The following is a 20,149-nucleotide window of genomic DNA, read 5'->3' on the forward strand; positions in this document are numbered from 1 at the left end:
TTGTGCTGTTACAAAACATTTATGAACCAGTGTATAATACATCAAAAGCAAGATTTGTCGCTCTATGTCTACTGAGCGAGAAGTTGGAAACATTTTCAATGACGTTAAATATAAACATGAAAGTCTGATATGTTTAATAAACAATCAACACATGTTGCATTATGCGCTAATGTATAGATGCGTTTCATTAATATATACTGTACAAAAAAATGTTCGTTGGTAAGGTATACCAAAAAAACATCTGTAAAAGTCGGTACACCGTTAAATGCCTATTTTGAATCAAATGCATTAATTTTTGAAAAGTTGGGCAATTTGCCGAGATGGTAGTTCACGCATTGCAATCCACTTTTACATTCATTTATTTCTTCGAGTATCACAAGAAGCCACCACATTAGAACGAATTAAATGAGGAAAGATAAATATACATCATTATATTTACATACAAGTTGCAAAAATGCAATATATATACTTGCCATAAACATATCAAATTACATACAAGAAAACTGCCATTTATATAAGAGTATTATATAGAGACTTATCACAGACACAAAGTATATTCGTTATATAAATACGTACATGGTAAAGAAGTCATCATTAGTTGATGTTACAAATGAAACAAAATATTTGTAAAATACAAGAACTATTGCGCAATTATAAATATCGATCAACCTCAATTCTATTCAATAAAGTTTCTTCACATGGAATAAAACACGCTGAACCAAATTTAAGAGACCATTTGCATAGCTGAAATTTGTTTGTTTTATCTCTATCTAGATCTATACCTTTTCGGGAAGTGTATGGTTCAAATATATAGTTTTTTTTCAACTTTTTCATTTTGTCCCACAAAATACCGTAATGACACTCGGCAATTTCCGTGTGAGTATACATTCTCGTTCGGCAATTCGGCATTCTTCGGATGTAATCATAAAATCCGGAGAATACAAAGTCGCATATGGTGAATATGTAATCTGCCGATCACAACCTGAATGTTTTATAACAATATAAATTGTAACTTATATATATAGTACGTTTCAGGTTATGACCGGATACATATACGGACGAACGTTCAAACAGACGTCAGTCATAATGTCCAACACTGAAACCCGCATGTTTAATTTTGATTCTTATTCTGCACCATGTACTCAATTTGCTTATAACAGTAAATACACCCAGTTACTCTTAATTCTGTGTCACCTCTCATTCTTGCTCAAGTGTGTACAGTAAGTATATCATCTGATCAAAGCTAACTCGACGTATAACAATATAATAATAATGAATCCATAAGAGAGAAAGTTCTTTTTTTATTTCAGTGGTGTCACCGTCTTCTTTTTCTTGTTGATTTTGCTCTTGTGTTTTCGGGCATTAGTGCCATACCCAGTTTACGCCTTAAGGCGTTTGGTATATACGGATTGGAATTACAGTGTCCGTGCCTATTAGGAATATCTGACTCGCGATACACGTGTATTTGAACACTGGAGCGAAGTTCCATCTCAAACTCGTCCCATATCTAAATAAACAAAAGATGAAATGACTGACAAGTAAAGTGTTACAAAAAACAAAATCTTGACCTGCTTAATTGGTATTTATTTATATATTAAACTGTCATAAAAGATGATATATACACAGGTGACAATATTACGACACTTAACAAAATTAAATTCTATTTTCTCTTCATTCAGAAAAAACACTTTAAAGAAGATTTTTTCTTCAAGTAAAATCCGTACAGTTTGGATTAATATGCTGTAACTTACGAGTCCACATATAGGACATTACGTCTCCTTTTTTCACTTGCTATAGATATTGCCGGTACATACATGTAAACTGGTAGCTTTAGTCAATGGAAGTTACAGTTTAAGCATAACGTCAAAACACTTTCATTCCCGCAATTTGCAATATATAAACTGTGTAAAATGACGTTAAGTACTTCAAGCAATTTAGAGTATACCTCTTTTCCAAGTAGCTTTTTAAAATTGCTGGCCATCTTTTTCTCGGGCAGCCATTGATTACCGTTGTCCAGTACTGCGTAAGTTTTGTATTGACCTATTAAGTAAAAATAATTACATACAATGTATATGTATTATTTCAAGTATTGATTTAATCTTGAATGTTTACCCGCATCTACTCATGTTACATGGAATATAATCAACAGTTTGAATTATAACTATCAATGTTTAATGCGCCGGATTGCGCCCGCCCGCTTAGCTCAAGAGGGAGAGCGCAGATCTACGGATCTCGGGGTCGTGTGTTCGAGCCCTGGGCGATACGTATGTTCCCCGTGACGATTTGATAAAAGACATTGTGTCTGAAATCATACGTCCTCCACCTCTGATTCATGTGGAGAAGTTGGCAGTTAATTGCGGAGAACAGGTTTGTACTGGTATAGAATCCAGGAATACTGGTTAGGTTAACTGCCCGCCGTTACATAACTGAAATACTGTTGAAAAACGGCGTTTAAACCCAAAACAAACAAACAAAATCAATGTTTTATAAAACCTTTCAACTGTTTAGTTCACTCTTTCAGTATCGATAAGATTTTTAAAGGAACTGACCAGACTGTGGGAAAACAGAAAATTACAAGATATCATATTATCTAAGAAGGAAGAGAAATTTAGTTGCAAACAGATTATATTTTATGGAAACACATTAGAATAAGTAATGCTTACTATTTTCACTATTTTTCCATTCAAACTTGAAAGGCGTTTGTAAAGGTAAACTGCCTTAACTATGAAACTTTATATAAATGGTTTTTGAGTACGAATTCTTCCATGGTGTATTGGTCAATATGGTAGGACAGCTTTTGTTGCCGCTGCAACCCGACTAAGACATATTTTTCTTGATTTAGTATTTTTTTTAAATAGTTTAGAAACAGACAATTCTCATGTTCTAATGTTCATAACATGACCATATATTGAATTGAAAGAAATGTAATTTTGGCCAAAATCATGAGTTCGAAGCTATTACGGATACGAAGAGAAAATTCGTATCATAAACATGAGCATTCCCACTAAAAATAACAGAAATTTTATTTGTTCATTATAATTATATATGAAAGTTTAAAGCTTTCTCGAAATCCATAAACGTTAGTCCCTCGCGAAATGTAATGATTTAACGTATCTTTAAATATATTACCAGTAAGAAGTATATGGATCTTTTCTTTGAGATATGGTAGTTCTGTATCTTCAGACACGGTTGACATGAAAACGTCAATAAGGGCGCTGAAACCTTCCAGTCGGCTTGTATGCGTGTTCATCAAGTATCCTAAAAGATACAATATAATTACTCACAAAATTGATACATATATAGAAAGCACTTGAGCCGCACCATGAGAAAACCAACATAGTGCGTTTGCGACCAGCATGGATCCAGACCAGCCTGCGCATCCGCGCAGTCTGGTCAGGATCCATGCTGTTCGCTTTCAAAGCCTATTGCAATTAGAGAAAACATTAGCGAACAGCATGGATCCTGACCAGACTGCGCGGATGCGCAGGCTGGTCTGGATCCATACTGGTGGCAAACGCACTATGTTGGTTTTCTCATGACGCGGCTCAATATAATATATATAATATATATAATTACTCACAAAATTAATACATAATTATATAGAAAGCATTTAGTCAACTATTTAACAAATAAAAAAAATAACCAAGTCTCAAGAACGCACCTACCTCAACATGTGTAATAACGTGTACATGATTATTGTATATACCAAAATACGTAGACAATGAAATCGTGAAGCCAGCAAAAACAAAACAACCAAATAAAGAAATACTTAGCGGCATCACCTTAGAAATCATAAATGTAAGAATTATCTAACAAAGCTCACAAGACTCTTAGTACTTTTTGTTGAAATTTGATAACCTACGGGCAAATATCGGATCACATTCATTCGCTTAAATTTGAATTCTAACACGGACCGATTTGTTTTCCTATTAAACAAAGAAGGCTGAAAACTGTGTGTTATTATTTATTCTAACACGTCTCGATTTGATTGTTAGTTAAACAAAGAAAAACGTCAAGCTCTGTATACTCTATGATAAACAACGGTTGACGCGCGGACCGGTAAGAGAGCATTATGACGTCAATTATGACGTCCAATTGCCGCATGACGTCCAGTTCATTACTACTCGAATAAATGAATTCCAGCGTAATTTTTACCAAGATATTTCCATGAACATGTAAGAATGAAAACAATCAATGCCTTCTTGTTGTTTGTCGTCTAATTTATCACGGTTCATCGTTCAGATGCTTAGATATTAAACCACTCGGTTCAATTCCTGCGCATCTGAACTCTGAACCGTGATAAATTAGACGATAAACCACTCGAAGGCCTTGATTATTTGTTAATTCTAACACGGCCCGATTTGATTTCTAGTTAAACAAAGAAGGAAATCAATCTCTGTTTATTCTGCGATAAACAACGGTTGACGCGCGGACTGGTAAGAGAGCATTATGACGTCAATTATAACGTCAAATTGCCGCATGACGTCCGATACATTACTTCTCGGGTAAATGAAGTCCAGCATAATATAACAAGATAGGCTGTACTGAGTGCAAAGCGAGATTATAAATACTGTTGTAGAAAAAGTAAAAATGAATACAATAGAAAGCTTGGAAGTAAGATGAATGAAATGAAACATAAGAGCCCGCGCGAATTCTGGAAAATGTTTAAATCTAACAAAAACCAACCTGCAGGTGAAAACATAGATATTCAAGATTTTTTAAATCATTTTCAACAATTATCGCAAACCACTGAAGTAAACAATAATAAAGATGTTGACGATTTTTTAAGTCAATATTTAAACGATAATGCTGGAGAATGTACGTTTGAAGAACTTGATATGCCAATTTCAATGGCTGAAATTTTTGCAGCGGTCAAAGGTTTAGGGTTAAATAAAGCGTGCTCACATGATAATATTCTATACGAATATTTGAAAGAGAGCATTGAGGTAACAGCACATTCTATTGAAATGTTATTCAACTATATTTGGCGAAATAAAGTCTTTCCACGTAGTTGGTCAAAAGGAATTATCATTCCGTTATATAAGAAAGGCGATCCATGCGACCCGAACAATTACAGGGAATAACGCTTATCAGTTGTTTTGCAAAGCTTTTTACAACTATCTTAAATAATAGACTTAAAAAGTGGTCTGAGGAATATGATATTCTAACAGATGCCCAATTTGGTTTTAGGGCAAATTTCAGCACAGTAGACGCAGTTTTTATTTTAAACGCTTTAATTCAGAAACAATTTCAAGATAAGTTAAGCCTCATGTGCTGTTTCGTGGACTACAAAAAGGCATATGATTTGATCGATAGAAGTTGTCTATGGTACAAGTTACTTAAGTGCGGCGTTGATGGAAATATGTTTGCGATAATCAGATCTATGTATGACGAGGTTAAATTATGTGTTCGTCATATGAATTCACTTTCAGATTTGTTTGAATGCAACCTAGGTTTATTTCAAGGGGAGATAACCTCGCCAATACTATTTTCATTGTTTTTAAATGATATAGAAATGCAATTGCAGAATAATTTAGATGCAGGCATTACGCTTGATCAATTATCTATATATTTGTTATTATTTGCCGATGACGCTGTGTTATTCTCAGAAACGAAAGAAGGTTTACAAAAATCTTTAAATGAGTTAGAATTATATTGTAAAAAATGGAACCTTACTGTAAATGTAGATAAAACGAAAATTGTTGTTTTTAAGAAAGGAGGTAGAATAAACCAAAATTACAGATGGACATACGACGGGAAAGAAATTGAAATTGTTAACAGTTTTAACTATCTAGGTGTTGTATTTTCTAGCGGTGGCTCTTTTATTAAGGCAACTCAAATGTTAGCTGGTAAGGGATTAAAAGCAATGCACTCACTGTTTAGTGTTACAAAAGGATCTTATGTATCTGTGGATATCATGTTTAATTTATTTGATGCTTATGTTTTATCTATTTTAAATTACAACTGTGAGGTATGGGGCTTCTCTAAAGCTGAAAATATAGAAAGAATCCATAGAAAATTCTGTAAATGGCTTTTAAATGTAAAGACGTCTACAAATTCTCTCTCGTTATATGCAGAATTAGGAAGATTTCCATTATATATTAATAGGTACGTTAGAATTGTTAAATATTGGTTAAAGCTTTTCTCAAGTAAAGACTGTAATTGTATTTTATCTACTGTCGTAAGATCTCAAATAGAACAATTAATCAGCAATCAAAATGTAAAAAACTGGGCAGCTAATGTACGTAACTTGTTGCAAAATGCTGGTTTTAATGATGTTTGGTTATACCCAGAATCTGTTAATATTAATTCTTTTGTTCCACTTCTTACTACCCGTCTTCGGGATATATATATTTCAGAATGGCATACTAACGTTTCTTCTTGTTCCTCGTTATTTTTATATAAACAATTAAAGCTTGATTTTCAACGTGCTTGTTATTTGAGAATTATACAAAATCCTAAAATGAGAAATGCGCTGGCGAAAATAAGGTTAAATTCACATAATTTATTTATCGAAACAGGACGCCATAGAAATATAGAAAGAAATCAAAGGAAATGCTGCTTGTGTACTTTAAACGACATCGAAGATGAATATCATTTTATTTTAATTTGTCCATTATATAGCGATTTAAGAAAGACATATATACAAAGATATTTTTATACAGCTCCCAGTATGTACAAGTTTATTGTTTTACTCAACTCGGATAAAAAGTCAGTGTTAAATAAATTAGCTACGTTTTGTACTAAAGGTTTTAAACTTAGAAATGATGTACTTAACAATTGAGCATATCTTGTGTATTCCAAGTTAAACACTCTCATACATTGCATGTACGTTTTTGTTTACCTACATGTTCTTATTATAATATTCCATATATATCTGTAAAACTGTAAATGTATATTGTAAATGTATAAATGTATATTGTGATCATCATTTATGACGATGAGCTGTAAATGCTTAAGTCGAAATAAAGTTTCTGTTATGTTCTGTATTAATATTTATCAAAATATGTCAATGAGCATGTCAGAATGAAAACAATCAAGGCCTTCTTGTGATTTATCGTCTAATTTACCATGGTTCATCGTTCAGATTTAGTTTCAGTTTAAATGCGCCCTCGTGATATAATTCTTCCGCATCTAAACTCCAAACAATGTTTTTATTCAATGGCAAATCACTGAATGGGATATATCATTTTTTAAATAATGAATGAATAATCTTGAGCAAAATCAAACAAGCAAATCCTTTGACTTGTAATCTCTGGACGCAGCAGGACTTGACTTTACAGAAATAGCTTTATTTAGTTTCAGGGACAATGACTTTTATAAGAAAAAGCAAGCAAGAATACACTTGCTTTGAAGTATTTGCTGGTGAACAGAAATTGCTACACAGAGTATCTTAATAGGGCACTGGATAGAGAAATATTGTGCAGTTTCTAATAAATCAAAGGACAATAGCGCTGCTGTGGTACATGTATATAGATTCTAACTGGATGTGCCAATAAGCAAATGTCATCTCCTCGCTAGATTTTCACATATTCGCAGGGAAACTGCCAGTTTTTTTCCATATATTAACCTATAATGTGACGCTATGGCTATTGAACGACAGGCGGACAAGACCAAATATGTATCTGTAAGCTGATAAAAATGATATAAATGTATTCATAATTCACTTTTATCCTTTAACATCCCAAGGAACAGGTAATTTGTTGGGTCTTTTTTTTCCCTCCCAAATCGATTCTCTTACACTTGTTAAGTTGTTTGAACATATATGACCGCATGCTTACTTACCAACGAAAGCCCATGGTGTCGTTGCCCACAGCATGCAGTAATTTGCTCTCTTCCACAATGCCCTTTCCACAGCACTTTTTCTTGCATTTACTTTAAATTCATCTAGAAACTTGTGATTCAGTACAAGTATTGCTATAACCGTCTCCTGTCCATCTTGTAAAGGGAAGAATGTACAGCAGTGAAAGAACAGAAAATCTTTTAACCAAAACATTTCACGTGCTACAAAACAATACTGTTTGTAGCTGAAAACACAATCTGTTTTAACTTGAATCTGGGGAATACCAATAATACATATTTAAAATGACGAAATTATTCGTTTTTATCGGTTAATTTGTAATTGGAGGCAGTCGTTCAATTGGCTAACGAAAGACCGGTATTTCTGTCCTGGTGTCCGCCTGTACCTGTAACTTTGGTCGGGAGGGCATCTTGGGTCTTTGGGCACCAACAAAACGCTGGAAACGTCACTAACTAACCAAAATAACTTGGCGTGATAAGAAGAAAAGACAAAAGCAATAAATAGTATTTCCTTTAACAGTATGCTTATATGAATCTGTCAGCTTATATTTACCGTTATAAGTATATCTATTTACACAAATTTCTGTTGATGGATAATCTTACCTTTAATGTCCAACAGCTGCTTATCAGCACTGGCTGCACGTGCACTGCTGTTGCTATGGAAACGGACAGCCTGACATAGCATGGCTCTTAGAGTCTGCACTACGTCAGCTTGTTTGTCGATCAATCGGATAATCTGTGGTAGACATATCATTTCTCCTGATTTCTTAGATTTTGTCTTTCTACTTTTTCGAGCACTTACAGCCGTATAATCATCAGAATCATAATCATCACTAAAGTCATCATCGTCATTATTGTCACCTTCATTGTCATCCTCTACCTGATCTGCATCTGACTGGGAGTCTTTCACAAGTTGCTAAAGCGGGTACATATATCATAAAATATACCACATATTATATTATTTTATACCAGATTAGTACAGCTATCTTTTCATGACGAACACGTTTCAAGGCGCTTTACATACAAAGGCACCATTCAGTACCCCAGATTTATCCTCTACAAGTACAGACGCAGAACAATCGGACCAGAGGGACACAGCAAGAGAAAGGCTCTTGAAAAGAGACAGAAATCGTTTAGATACAGACATGCCTAACTCTTTGCGAACAGACAGAGTAGTTCTTTACACGTGTCCTGTGTGTAGGATTGAAACGCTCGAAGCCATCTTTCCCCGGAAGAACCAGTACTGGCCTTTAGTTAGACGGGAGACGCGATAGTATCTCAGAAATCTCCAGTGCCTGGACAAGGATATTCGCATGTTTGATCTTTAAGTTTAAAAATTCATATCGGTGTACAATAAAATGAAAAAAGAACTACCTAACAGAGTACACACAGGAAATTAATATGAATGTTGCACAATGATTTATCATACCATTGTCTAATAAATGGTACAAACATACATTTTTTATTACTGATCGATTTACTTTCGAGACTTGTTTTCGTGTGATATTCAGCGACATGATCATGATGATACGACGTCATGTACACCGAACTTGCATAAAGGTTGTTTTCAACAGAATTTAACCTTTACCCCGCTAATTTCCTAAACTGGACCAACCCATCATTCAATTTGTGGCCCATTAACATTTTTCGAAGGGGTGTTCACTTAAAATTTACTGACTGAATAGCGAACAATGCAGATCAACTCAGTCTGCACGGACGTGCAGCCTGGTCTTGGTCTGCGCTGGTCGCAAAGGCAGAATCACTTGCCGCCAGCAGGCTTAATGGTTAGACTTGTCATAAAAAGGTTTTGCGACTGATGTCCAGCACACCAAGGATATAGTACCTACCTCTGTTGTACCAGCAGACTTTTCAGTTTGTTCAACACCTGTTGTCTCAGACACGTTCAATATTTCTTCATTCAACTTTCCCTGTACTTCAACTGTTTGTACAGTTCCTGATTTATCTTCTCTTTTTGTTTCAGCTGAAAAATCAATTTGAAAAATACAACTATAATAGAAATTAATATCAAATAAGCACATGGTGTGTGTACTAAAAATTGAACAAATGACAATGCACAAATTTCCAAAAAATTTCCACGAAATGCGCGGGAATGTCTAAGTTGTTTTTTTTTTACGTTGACGTCATGTCGTTTTGAATTATCCGTTTTGGGGGCGAATGACGTTTAGGCTTTGCCACGGAACGCGCATATATAAAAAGGTGTTATAACAGCACGCGAGCGCGATAATCTCTCTGTTAACACACGTTTTCTCTCCTGTTAAAACACCCCCGAAAAGTGGCAAGAACAGCAGTTTTATGCTAGAATTACTGTTGACATCTGTTCATTGTAACATTTATTATAGTTCGTATAATCTTACCGTTTTACACATGTATCTTAAACAAAATATCTGTACCAACATGCTTACATTTTAGCTGTATATACGATTCATTGATAGCACATTTAATTTCCTCAATCCATTTGTCAGGGGCTATTCCACTGTTAGCATCAATATCGCCCATGCTATGTTCATTCGCTAGCCAGGTATTTACAAATGTTATCATCCCAGGTAAAGAAAGTATGTTTGGATATGTTGACCTCTTCAGTCTGTTTTGCACCTACAAAATGTCAACGAAATCACTTATTATGATATCATGGATATTATCTAACTCTTATTCAGTCTCTTATGATAAACCTATATCTACGCGCTGAAAAATAAGTCAGAAAATCTGCATATGCTGACTTGAACATAATGTGAAGGTATCACCAAAATATCATTTTCAAGGAAGAACTGGCTTCATTTTAGCAAAGCTGAGATATATCACAATTCCCAGAAATATCTGAAGCTGCTGACCTAAAAACATTTTGTCTATTACAAACACATATACAAGTACACATATACACAATGAAATGAACGTGTAAATGACATGCTTGGTTTATGGGAGTACATTTTGCCTTTTCATCAGCTCCATTTCTAATAATATCATCGTTTGTTTCCTATTTTGAAAAATAAATGGTGAAGGTAGATTTCTCGGAAGCACAGAGCATTGCTTAGAGTCATGCATCGCACAGTAGACTAGGTACAAATAGAAACTGTAGTGGAAAGATATATATTGGTACATTGTACCTTCAAAATTCCAAATACATTTTAACAGCATGCAAGATATAAAAGCTGGGGAGTCGTGAAGATGTTTTGGGAAGAGGAAAAAAGCAAGAATGATTATTCAATAGGGAAAGCCACGTTCCGAAACCAGCCCCCAAGACCACAAACATCAACAGCGTAAGAGACTAACTAGGTCTGAACCCTTAATTTCTGGGTGGTAACTTACCATTACAATAGACGAATTTACAACGCCGTTAGTTGCCCTGTTGTTTAACCGGATGTTCTGATTTTAATGCGCATGCGCTCTTTATGTGTGCCAAACAAAATGACCGCTCAGTCATAAGTAAAACTTTTGTATAAATGAGTAGCTGAATCTTATAATACCTTAGCAATAACTTTCAGAATGTAATCAGTGATATTCTCGACATCATAGTTAGTACCAGTTGCTTCTGTGTCTTCTTGTTTTCTCTGCGCATCACTTTCGGGTGGTTCTTTTGACGCTTCCATAGACCCCGCAGCTCCTTTAGCATCCTCATCATCTTTATTACTGTCATTCTCTAGATGTTTGGATATTACTGAGATGACACATTTATCATTTAGCCATTCATTAACCTGTCGTAGTGCTGCTTTATACTTCTTCGTCTGATCTAAATTCTGAATTCAGAATAGAAGCAAATTTTGTTTAATGTTTCGCTTTACCGTATTTTCTGAATTTGTTTAAGCCGCACCGTTTCTAAATGAGAAAATATTTATATACAGTTTGAAATATCAAACTATTTAATTACAAATAGCTGAAAACACACCTGTTCATCAGTTTGAAGGAAACGCGTTGAAATGTACAGCTTAAATTTATTTCCCCTAAGTGTTAGCATCGTGTTTAAAACTGCTTGATTATCCTTGACTTAAACAATAAGCCATCGGGATATATTTCTTTGCGTGTAAAATTGAATATCTTCCACTGAGTACGCAAATTTTTGCTAACTCGTTTATTCCATCAGCTTCTTCTTTATGGAACGATTTAGAATCCGATATAAGAGATTCATCCACAATTCATATTTTTAAATCAAAACTTAAACTAAAATACAAACCTTCATCTGTACCTACATATTTTGTATTGGCGAAAGGCTGTACTCGGTTTACCATGCTCAAATGCGTAATAAATGCAGTAATTTAAATGCTGATTTAAATAAAAATCATTTGAGAGACAATGCTGCATGTGATTGTGGTCACGATACTGAAGATGCCGAACACTTTCTCTTTAAATGTAGACATTATGCTTTACAAAGAATACAGCTTTTTAACGCCACACGTATTTTCATCCACTGAATACGCGTACTCTTTTGTTTGGAGATGAAAATTATACTGAAGAAGAAAATTCACTAATATTTTTAGAAGTACAAAAATATATCAAACATACAAATCGTTTTCATTAAGAAATCTGATTGCTGCCGTATTACTTAAGTATATAAACTTAAGGCAGTGGTACCCCACACATCAAGTTACGACCCTTGGAACACTCTGGACTCTCTCTCTTCTTATATTACCATCTATCTAGCTTTCTTTTAATTTCTACAGTTAAATCATTCTACTTCTTCTCCAACATTGTTGTTATTCATTTCGCTTAACTTTGTTCTTTTCCAATTACATTTTGTCATTTTTATAAGAATACAGTGCAATCTATAATATAAAATTTTCCTTTAAATATACCTTCGGGGACGGACCGAACTACTAATGTTATATGAACTTGTGGTCCAACCCTTTTACCTTTCTTAGAATGTTAAAGTATATTTTCTGTATATGTACATTGTATATGTTGTCACAAAAAGGAAGGAATAAAATATGTTTAATTCAAACCAGATGCAATATTGCTAAGAGCGTTCAGGTCACAAAGATACCTTGACCTTACGTTTAAACCAAACAAATCTTTTTGTTTCAAGTTTTTTTCTGTGGTTTCAACAAAGTTTTACCCATTCTGTACCAATGGAAAATAGATTGACAAATTTCTCTATGAAATTTTCATATAATTTATATTTCATTCTTATATTTAAATCGCTTGCTGAATAATTCATACGGTGTATATGACGTCATTGTTGTCCTACTAGGTTAAGCATCCAACAAATAAAATCACATTGATTTAACGTACAAACATTATCTGTCAAAATCTACCTTTTGATAACCGCTCTTTTGCTCTGCCCATGTTTCCATTGCTCTATCAACCTCTTCTGAATGTTTAAGTTCTACATCTGCTTCAATATCTTTTAGGTCAGCAGCCGGATCGAAAGCAGTGATTTCAACGTTAATGCTATCTCCCTGAAGACACATTTTTTCCAATTCTTTCGCATAATTGCAAACTGGTTTCTCTTGTTTCCTTTCCACAGCATCTGCTTTTAAAGGGGACATAATGTAATTTTTAAAGTATAGTCGCGCTATCTTCGTTTTATTTAGGGTCACTGATTTCAAGTCAAATACTCCCCCTCAATCGCTGGTTCGAAATATTATTTCGGGTATAGAATTCTTTTAGAAAGAAAAAACAATTTATAGTCATTCGACTGGCTTATGGGGCTGGTGGTTACACTCTTACTAGGTACTCGCCAGTGTCCGGAGGGGCACCTTGAGTCTTCATTTACCATAAAAGCTGGATGTATGACATATGACCTACACTGTATCGGTATTGGTTAAAAAATTAACTCAACATGTAAATTAAATTCAAAGTAATGAGTCTGTCTCATTTTGTTGAGACTTTAAGGGTTCGTTACATATGATATACAAACGCACCTGGGGTGAATTCTGTGGCTGAAACACATAGTATGTGAAATGTTTCAATATTCTCTGATGCCTTAAATGACAGTCTAGCCGTCGCCTTAGTGTATAATCTGTTGGTTCAATTATTCGTTAACCCTAATTTCGTCCACTACTCTATATGAAAATATTGATACATTTCGTATTTGAATTTTCCAAAAAACCTTGACACAGTAATGTTTTATCAAACAGTAACTGTTTAGAAAAGCACATTTTGTGGTGTTTTACTTCATGGAAAGTTCTATGAAATCTTAACAAAAGTATGAAAACGTACCAGCATTGGCGCCATTTATCAAGCAGTTTATGGTGCCGTTGATATCAACTAATGTCGTGTCCTTGTATACTGATCCCGCTGCCCGTCTTAGCCACTCTGATATAAAAGCTAGCCAGAATTGCCGCATCGACCCTGTGAAATAGTGCATTCGATTTCATAAAACTACTTATTGTCATGTTGTCATAAAACAGGGAAAAATTAAATGAATAAAAGTGAATCAATCTGTCCTTATACTACATTATCTGATACAGTATAACGGTATGGTAACTTCTGATCTTGTTATATTTTTTTTTTCAGAGAACAAATGTTCAGTAACTGGTAAATCCTACCACACTCTCACTATCGCTCTCTCTGTGCTTATCTCCCTTTTATTAAACAAATTATTAGACATACAAATATAATAAAAAAAAAACCTTCGTGAGGGAATATTTCTTTCTGTGTCTCTGATGGTAATGCCACGATGTAGCCAATAAGTGTATGGAGATTTGGTATAACGTCCCTAGTTCTTCCAACAGGAGAAGCCACAAACCCCTTCACAATTTCCGAAACCTCGGACGTCTTATCAAAGTCTACTAAACACGCTGAAATAGGGAACAATTTAGGTTTGTTTAAACGTATCAACGCGACGTCACAGAAATAAAAAATTCGTAAGTAAAAAAGAGTTATTTTGAGAATACTAAAAATAAAGCTATACATTTTGATTTACAGATTGCGTGAGCCGCCGAAAGGAAGCTTATCCATATTGAAACTTCATAGCTAAAGCTTTTACATATCGACAGTACCGAATGTCATATATTTATTGAGCCAAAGCTATTTAAGAAATTATATATATACCTTAATACAATCGTCTATAACGTAAGGTCGTATCTGCTACTTACGAGCTATTTACTATAAAATTGTTGTGTCTAAGATCACACCTTATATGTAATCTTAAAAGGTTGTAAGTGGCAGATACGACATTTTTCTAACACAAAAAATTGGTCATAAGTAACAGATACGACCTTTATCATACACTTTCTTATTGAATATTGAGAAATATTGATGAAATATAATTCATATTTTCACTACTGTAACAGTGAAACATGTTTTCTAAATTTTCAATGTTATAGTATTCTTGGGCAGTGACTTTAGAATCATTTTAAGTGAAAAATATGAATATAGATAGTGACGCAAACTATTTAAAGTCAAAATACAGATTTTACAATGATCGCAACCTGCATAATTATTCCAGCATGAGCATGATTTGATATGTCTGTTATGAACACGCATTAAGGATATCACCCGGATGTAAATCACAGTGCCCAGTTTATTTCACGTGTGATTTTTACAGCGCTGTCACAAATGACAGTAAATCTGCAAACGCAGAAGACCGGTTTTCAGGCAAGTGAGCCTGATTATTTTATTAACATATATCTTATTCATAAACTTTCAATTAAAGTTATCATATAACTGTCAATAAATATGGGTTTTCACAATGGTCCTTTGATAGACTCACGATATATCCTGTAAGCATTCTGTCTGTGTTTTCGAGATAATACAAAAAAACTTGGATCCATTACAGGGCCATATTTTAAAAGAGATGCATCATGACAGCGCGCTCGCCTTTACGAAAGCTTGTCAGTAAAATGGGTTTTCTATCTTAGAATATGAATTTTGTCCAAATTAAGTGAAGAGTTAGCGGTCTTGATCTGTAACTTTGCTTAAATGCACTCATCATAATTATGCGTGAAACATCAGCCAAATACTTGAGAAAGTAATTTCCATGCAAAACTTTAATTTCAACTTTATTTTTCCAAGTCCAAAAAGGTGCACAACTTTTCCAAAATACAATTCAGAGTTAAGGAATTTATCGGACAAGTCGTCATAATAAGAGGGTATTCATAAAGCTGGGTCAATATTTATCAACGTTTAAAGTCTGCAGCCGGCCTTGACATCAGATTTCAAAATGCCTAATTTATTTTATTCTGTCTCCTTTCGAAAAGCACAATTTGTAACAAAACTTTACATGAACGTGCATTTTGCGGATACAGACAGTCCAGCTAAATTGTCAACAGTATCAATATTCAACAAAGAAAATTATGACAAATTGTTTTTTCCATTTGAAAGTATACCTCTTAATTTTCGACGTTTACCGCTCATCAAACGGGCCCTGTCTTACCTGAACATGTTCTCAGTACAGCAAAGAGCAATTTAAGTTGATGTTCTCCAATGTTCTTGTCTGACAACTGTCCAATCATAGAGCCCAGCACCATAAACAGTACGTCCATTTGTTTAAAATGGTAACCCAGTGGGTCTAACGTACAGAAAGACCCAAGCGCTGGTTTGATAATCACCTGTTCAGATATAAAAATAAGGGCTTATTACTATCTTAGTGTAAAAATTTGGTACACCAAAAATATGTGTACACATCAACTGATGATTTGTATCTTAACATTCCATGTTTTATGGTAGCTATATTCAGTTGAACAAGCTGTCACACGAATTAAGCAGCCGTCTGTCTTAACCTTTAGCCTGCTGGCGGCAACTGATTCTGCCTTTGTGACCAGTGCAGACCAAGATCAGCCTGCACATCCGTGCAAATCCTTCAAAATTATAAATGGTTCTGCAAAAATTGAATGATGGACCAGTCCAGTATAGAAATTTAGCAGGGTAAAGGTTAAGCAAACAGAATGTATCGCTCACTTGGCCGGCTGCTTAAATACAAGTTTGACTGCAAACAGTAGTATACCTCTTTGTAAATGACTGTTATAACACTGCTATGGGTTCGAAACCTCACTTAAGGAGTAGAATTCTTTCATGTGAGGATGACTTCAAGCTGACTTATAGTAGGTCGGTGGCACTACTCAGGTGTCCGACGTACCCGAAATTATGCTTTTGAGGGGCATCTGAGGTCTACCTCTACCATGAAAAGATTTCAAGAAAGTCGCCGAATGACCTTTATAACTGTGTAGGTGCTGGTTAAAACCCAACAAAAACAATACAATAATTAACAATCTTGCTGTTAATAGAATTACTACCCTGCTGTCAGAAACCTTGGAATAGGTAAGTCATTAGATAAATCAGGTTTCTCTACTTCACTGTTCACCTTTATTCTATCCCAGTGAGACGCTGTGACATACAGAGGTAGCCATGCGTTGATTGGTTCTCTACTGGAGCCAACAGTTGTAACACCAAGAGAACTCTCATCAAACTCGAAGCCACCATGTGCTTTTAGGTGGGAACTGACGTTGATCTTGTACTCTAAGGCGTCAAGCATAGCATTCCGGCTTACCAGTGTACCACTGATTACATGAAGTCTAATCTGTAATATATAGACACTTATAAAATGAATTAGACTGGTATCTGTAATATATAGACAAAAAGTATAAGAATTTTTCACTGGGTGAAGGTACAGATGGAAATATCTGGCACGAGGTAGCGTGGCTCCGTCACATGTAGTTGTATGTTTTATTATATGTAATCAACCGTTATTGTATAAATGATAATAGCCTCACGTTAGACTTATCTAAACACACTCTCATTCGCGTTAATAAACGCATACATCCTTCACGTTATAAAAAGTTAGTTACCAATGTTGGTTCATCTAAAACAACTTCGCTCCTCCTCACAGCCAGACCAAACCCTATTGCATCATCTATGTCATCACCTAGCAACACATCCTGAACTGTATTCTGGGACATTACACAAAAATAGAACTCCTGTGCGTCCTCGGATAGATTTTTGATTTCGTCTTGGTTGACAACTAACTCAGCTAATTCTTTCTGAGCGTTTGCAGCGTGCTGCATGTTTTTTGACGCGCGTTTGTCCATGATGCGTTGTCGTCTGCCTTTGTTGAACTACAAACGAGAAATCTTGGTGAAATGGACGCTTTGATTGTGATTTTCATCATTTGTTTACTTATTTTAACGACAATGGATTTTAAAGTGCATTAAATGACAGTCAGTGTATTATTACAGCTGATAGTAGCTTAATATAACCGAATGTTGATTCTATTTATAAATTTGATTTATTTGAATTCTTTTAAAATGTATTTTACTGCTTCCCACAATTTTCATCCATCCAGTGGTTCTGGAGAAAAAGTAACTTATAACTCTTTAGGTTGGGGCCTCCGTGGCCGAGTGGTTAAGGTCGCTGACTTCAAATCACTTGCCCCTCACCGATGAGAGTTCGGGCCTCACTCGGGGCATTGAATTCTTCACGAAGAGGCCATCCAGCTGGCTTGTGGAAGGTCGGTGGTTCTACCCAAGTGCCCGTCCGTGATGAAATAATGCACGGAAGGGCACCTGGGGTCTTCCTCTACTATCAAAGATGGAAAGTCGCCATATCACCCATAATTGCGTCGGTGCGACGTTAAACCCAGCAAACCAAACAAAAACAAATATAATTATAAACGGGTCTTGGAGCCTCGTACCCAACAATTTTGAGTCCGTTAGGAGGAAAATCTTGGTCATATGTAGTCGAATTCCATTTATATTGTATTCGAGAAGAAATAATTGGAAGGAAAATTCCATACCCATTAGAGCACTTGACATATTATGCCCATGTGTGTAAGGGTGATCATTTGTTACAATGATGCTACCTGAAATCTGTCGAGTAGATCTAGATAAGAATTCGCTATAAAAAAATATTAACACCCGAGGGCTTTCCCCTTTGCCCACAATAAAGAAAGGACCGTCAAGTTTTGTCCACTGACTCACAGTGAAGTAAGGCCTATGAGGATGTGTCCCCTTGCCAACCGTCAGGGTGGGTCAGGGTACATTGAAGACGTTCCTCATAACATTCACGTGTTTTAACGCAAGTTGAAATTGATATCACATGCAAATGGCTGTGCTAGTAATCGTGCGGGTTGACAATTTTTTCTCAGGTACACAATACCCACTAGCACCTCTCAATTGCAAGTGAGATTTATATACTGTATTGGCAAATTCATGTCTGGTAAAATGACAAAAGTTTTAACGTACTCAGACTTTTAAATTTTTCAGTGCGAATGCACTCGCATGGCGCCAACACTGAAACTTTGATCCCGTCGTTAAACATAAATTCTAACATTAATTTTATTCCTTTTTAACCATTATCATGCTGGACACGACTGATTCTAGTGTAGATCATGATCAGCTAGCACATCCTTGGAGTCTGATCAAAATCTGCACTGTTCGCCATTGATCAGTCATTATCTTTTTCGTAAGCACCGCTTTTAACAGATAATGGTACTCTCCATTTTTTTTTGAAAGATGGACAAGTTCATTACAGGAGGGTTAAAATCAACTCAATTAAAATAAGGTTTCTTACAACAGCTTGGTATCTCATATCGTGAGCTCTAGCCAGAAGTGATATTGAATCCGTCCCGCTTCTCATGTACTCTGCAAGCATTTTCTGTATCTGATCTAACTGTAAAAAATACACTCACATACAAAATATATGATGTCACATTACAACTTTGTAAATCCTTCAATATCGAATCATTCATTACCAAAACATTAAGGTTTGCTACAGACTAATGAAATAGTGCCCTTTAAACGTAAACCCTAATAAGAATTCGTCTTATGAGTTTTTACCAAATGAAATAGTGCCTTAACTTACACAGACCAATAAAAATTTGTCTTATGACTTTACACCAAATAAAATAGTACCTTATTGATGTAAACCAATGAGAATTCGTCTTGTGGCATTACACTAAATAAAACAGTGCCTTAAAGGCATAGACCAATGCGAATTTGGCTTATGGATTCACATCAAATAAATAAAATAGTGCATTACTGAGACTGACCAATCAGAATTCGCCTTACATTGCTTTGAACTTCTTTGATGAGGTTGAACATCACTTCCCGGTCTCCTCTTGAAATACCATTGCCAAATACTCTTGTGTGTGAAATACTTTCCTGATATTTCTCTACCCTGGCTTGTAAACGTGATACGTCTAAAAAATGAAGAGAACATTATGATTGAACATAAAGTTTAAATAAAACTATTTCAAAGTTTCCCGACCACATAAAAAAGTTTTCTGAAACTGAATTTTATTCATGTGGTAATGACTTTAAAGTATTAATGAAGCAAGGTTAATTTTAAAATTATCCTTGTATAATACAAACCAAGGTTTTACGAAGAGTCCAAAGCTTTACCCCTTTCATGAATTAGGTACAAATCTACTTTTAAATCTACTTTTCAATGGTTTTGTTCA

At 35.1% G+C, this 20,149-nt stretch overlaps 1 protein-coding gene across 1 annotated transcript in view; it reads right to left on the reverse strand.

The window, feature by feature from the left end:
- Positions 1-718: 718 nt before the first annotated feature.
- Positions 719-20,149, reverse strand: part of LOC123531588 (uncharacterized) — a 31,467-nt gene continuing 12,036 nt past the window's right edge. The window contains exons 10-25 of the mRNA XM_053518213.1: positions 19,758-19,888; positions 19,261-19,359; positions 17,541-17,807; positions 17,057-17,272; positions 16,130-16,304; positions 14,385-14,552; positions 13,972-14,103; positions 13,065-13,282; positions 11,283-11,552; positions 10,224-10,413; positions 9,648-9,781; positions 8,404-8,716; positions 7,786-7,938; positions 3,130-3,258; positions 1,946-2,040; positions 719-1,507 (exon numbers count right to left, since the gene is read on the reverse strand). Coding sequence (XP_053374188.1) covers positions 1,316-1,507; positions 1,946-2,040; positions 3,130-3,258; positions 7,786-7,938; positions 8,404-8,716; positions 9,648-9,781; positions 10,224-10,413; positions 11,283-11,552; positions 13,065-13,282; positions 13,972-14,103; positions 14,385-14,552; positions 16,130-16,304; positions 17,057-17,272; positions 17,541-17,807; positions 19,261-19,359; positions 19,758-19,888 — 2,882 coding nt within the window. The 3' untranslated portion in view covers positions 719-1,315. The remainder of the gene's footprint in view (positions 1,508-1,945; positions 2,041-3,129; positions 3,259-7,785; positions 7,939-8,403; positions 8,717-9,647; positions 9,782-10,223; positions 10,414-11,282; positions 11,553-13,064; positions 13,283-13,971; positions 14,104-14,384; positions 14,553-16,129; positions 16,305-17,056; positions 17,273-17,540; positions 17,808-19,260; positions 19,360-19,757; positions 19,889-20,149) is intronic.

The sequence above is a fragment of the Mercenaria mercenaria genome, chromosome 11 (genome assembly GCF_021730395.1).
Source record: "Mercenaria mercenaria strain notata chromosome 11, MADL_Memer_1, whole genome shotgun sequence".
Taxonomy (NCBI): Eukaryota; Metazoa; Mollusca; class Bivalvia; order Venerida; family Veneridae; genus Mercenaria; species Mercenaria mercenaria.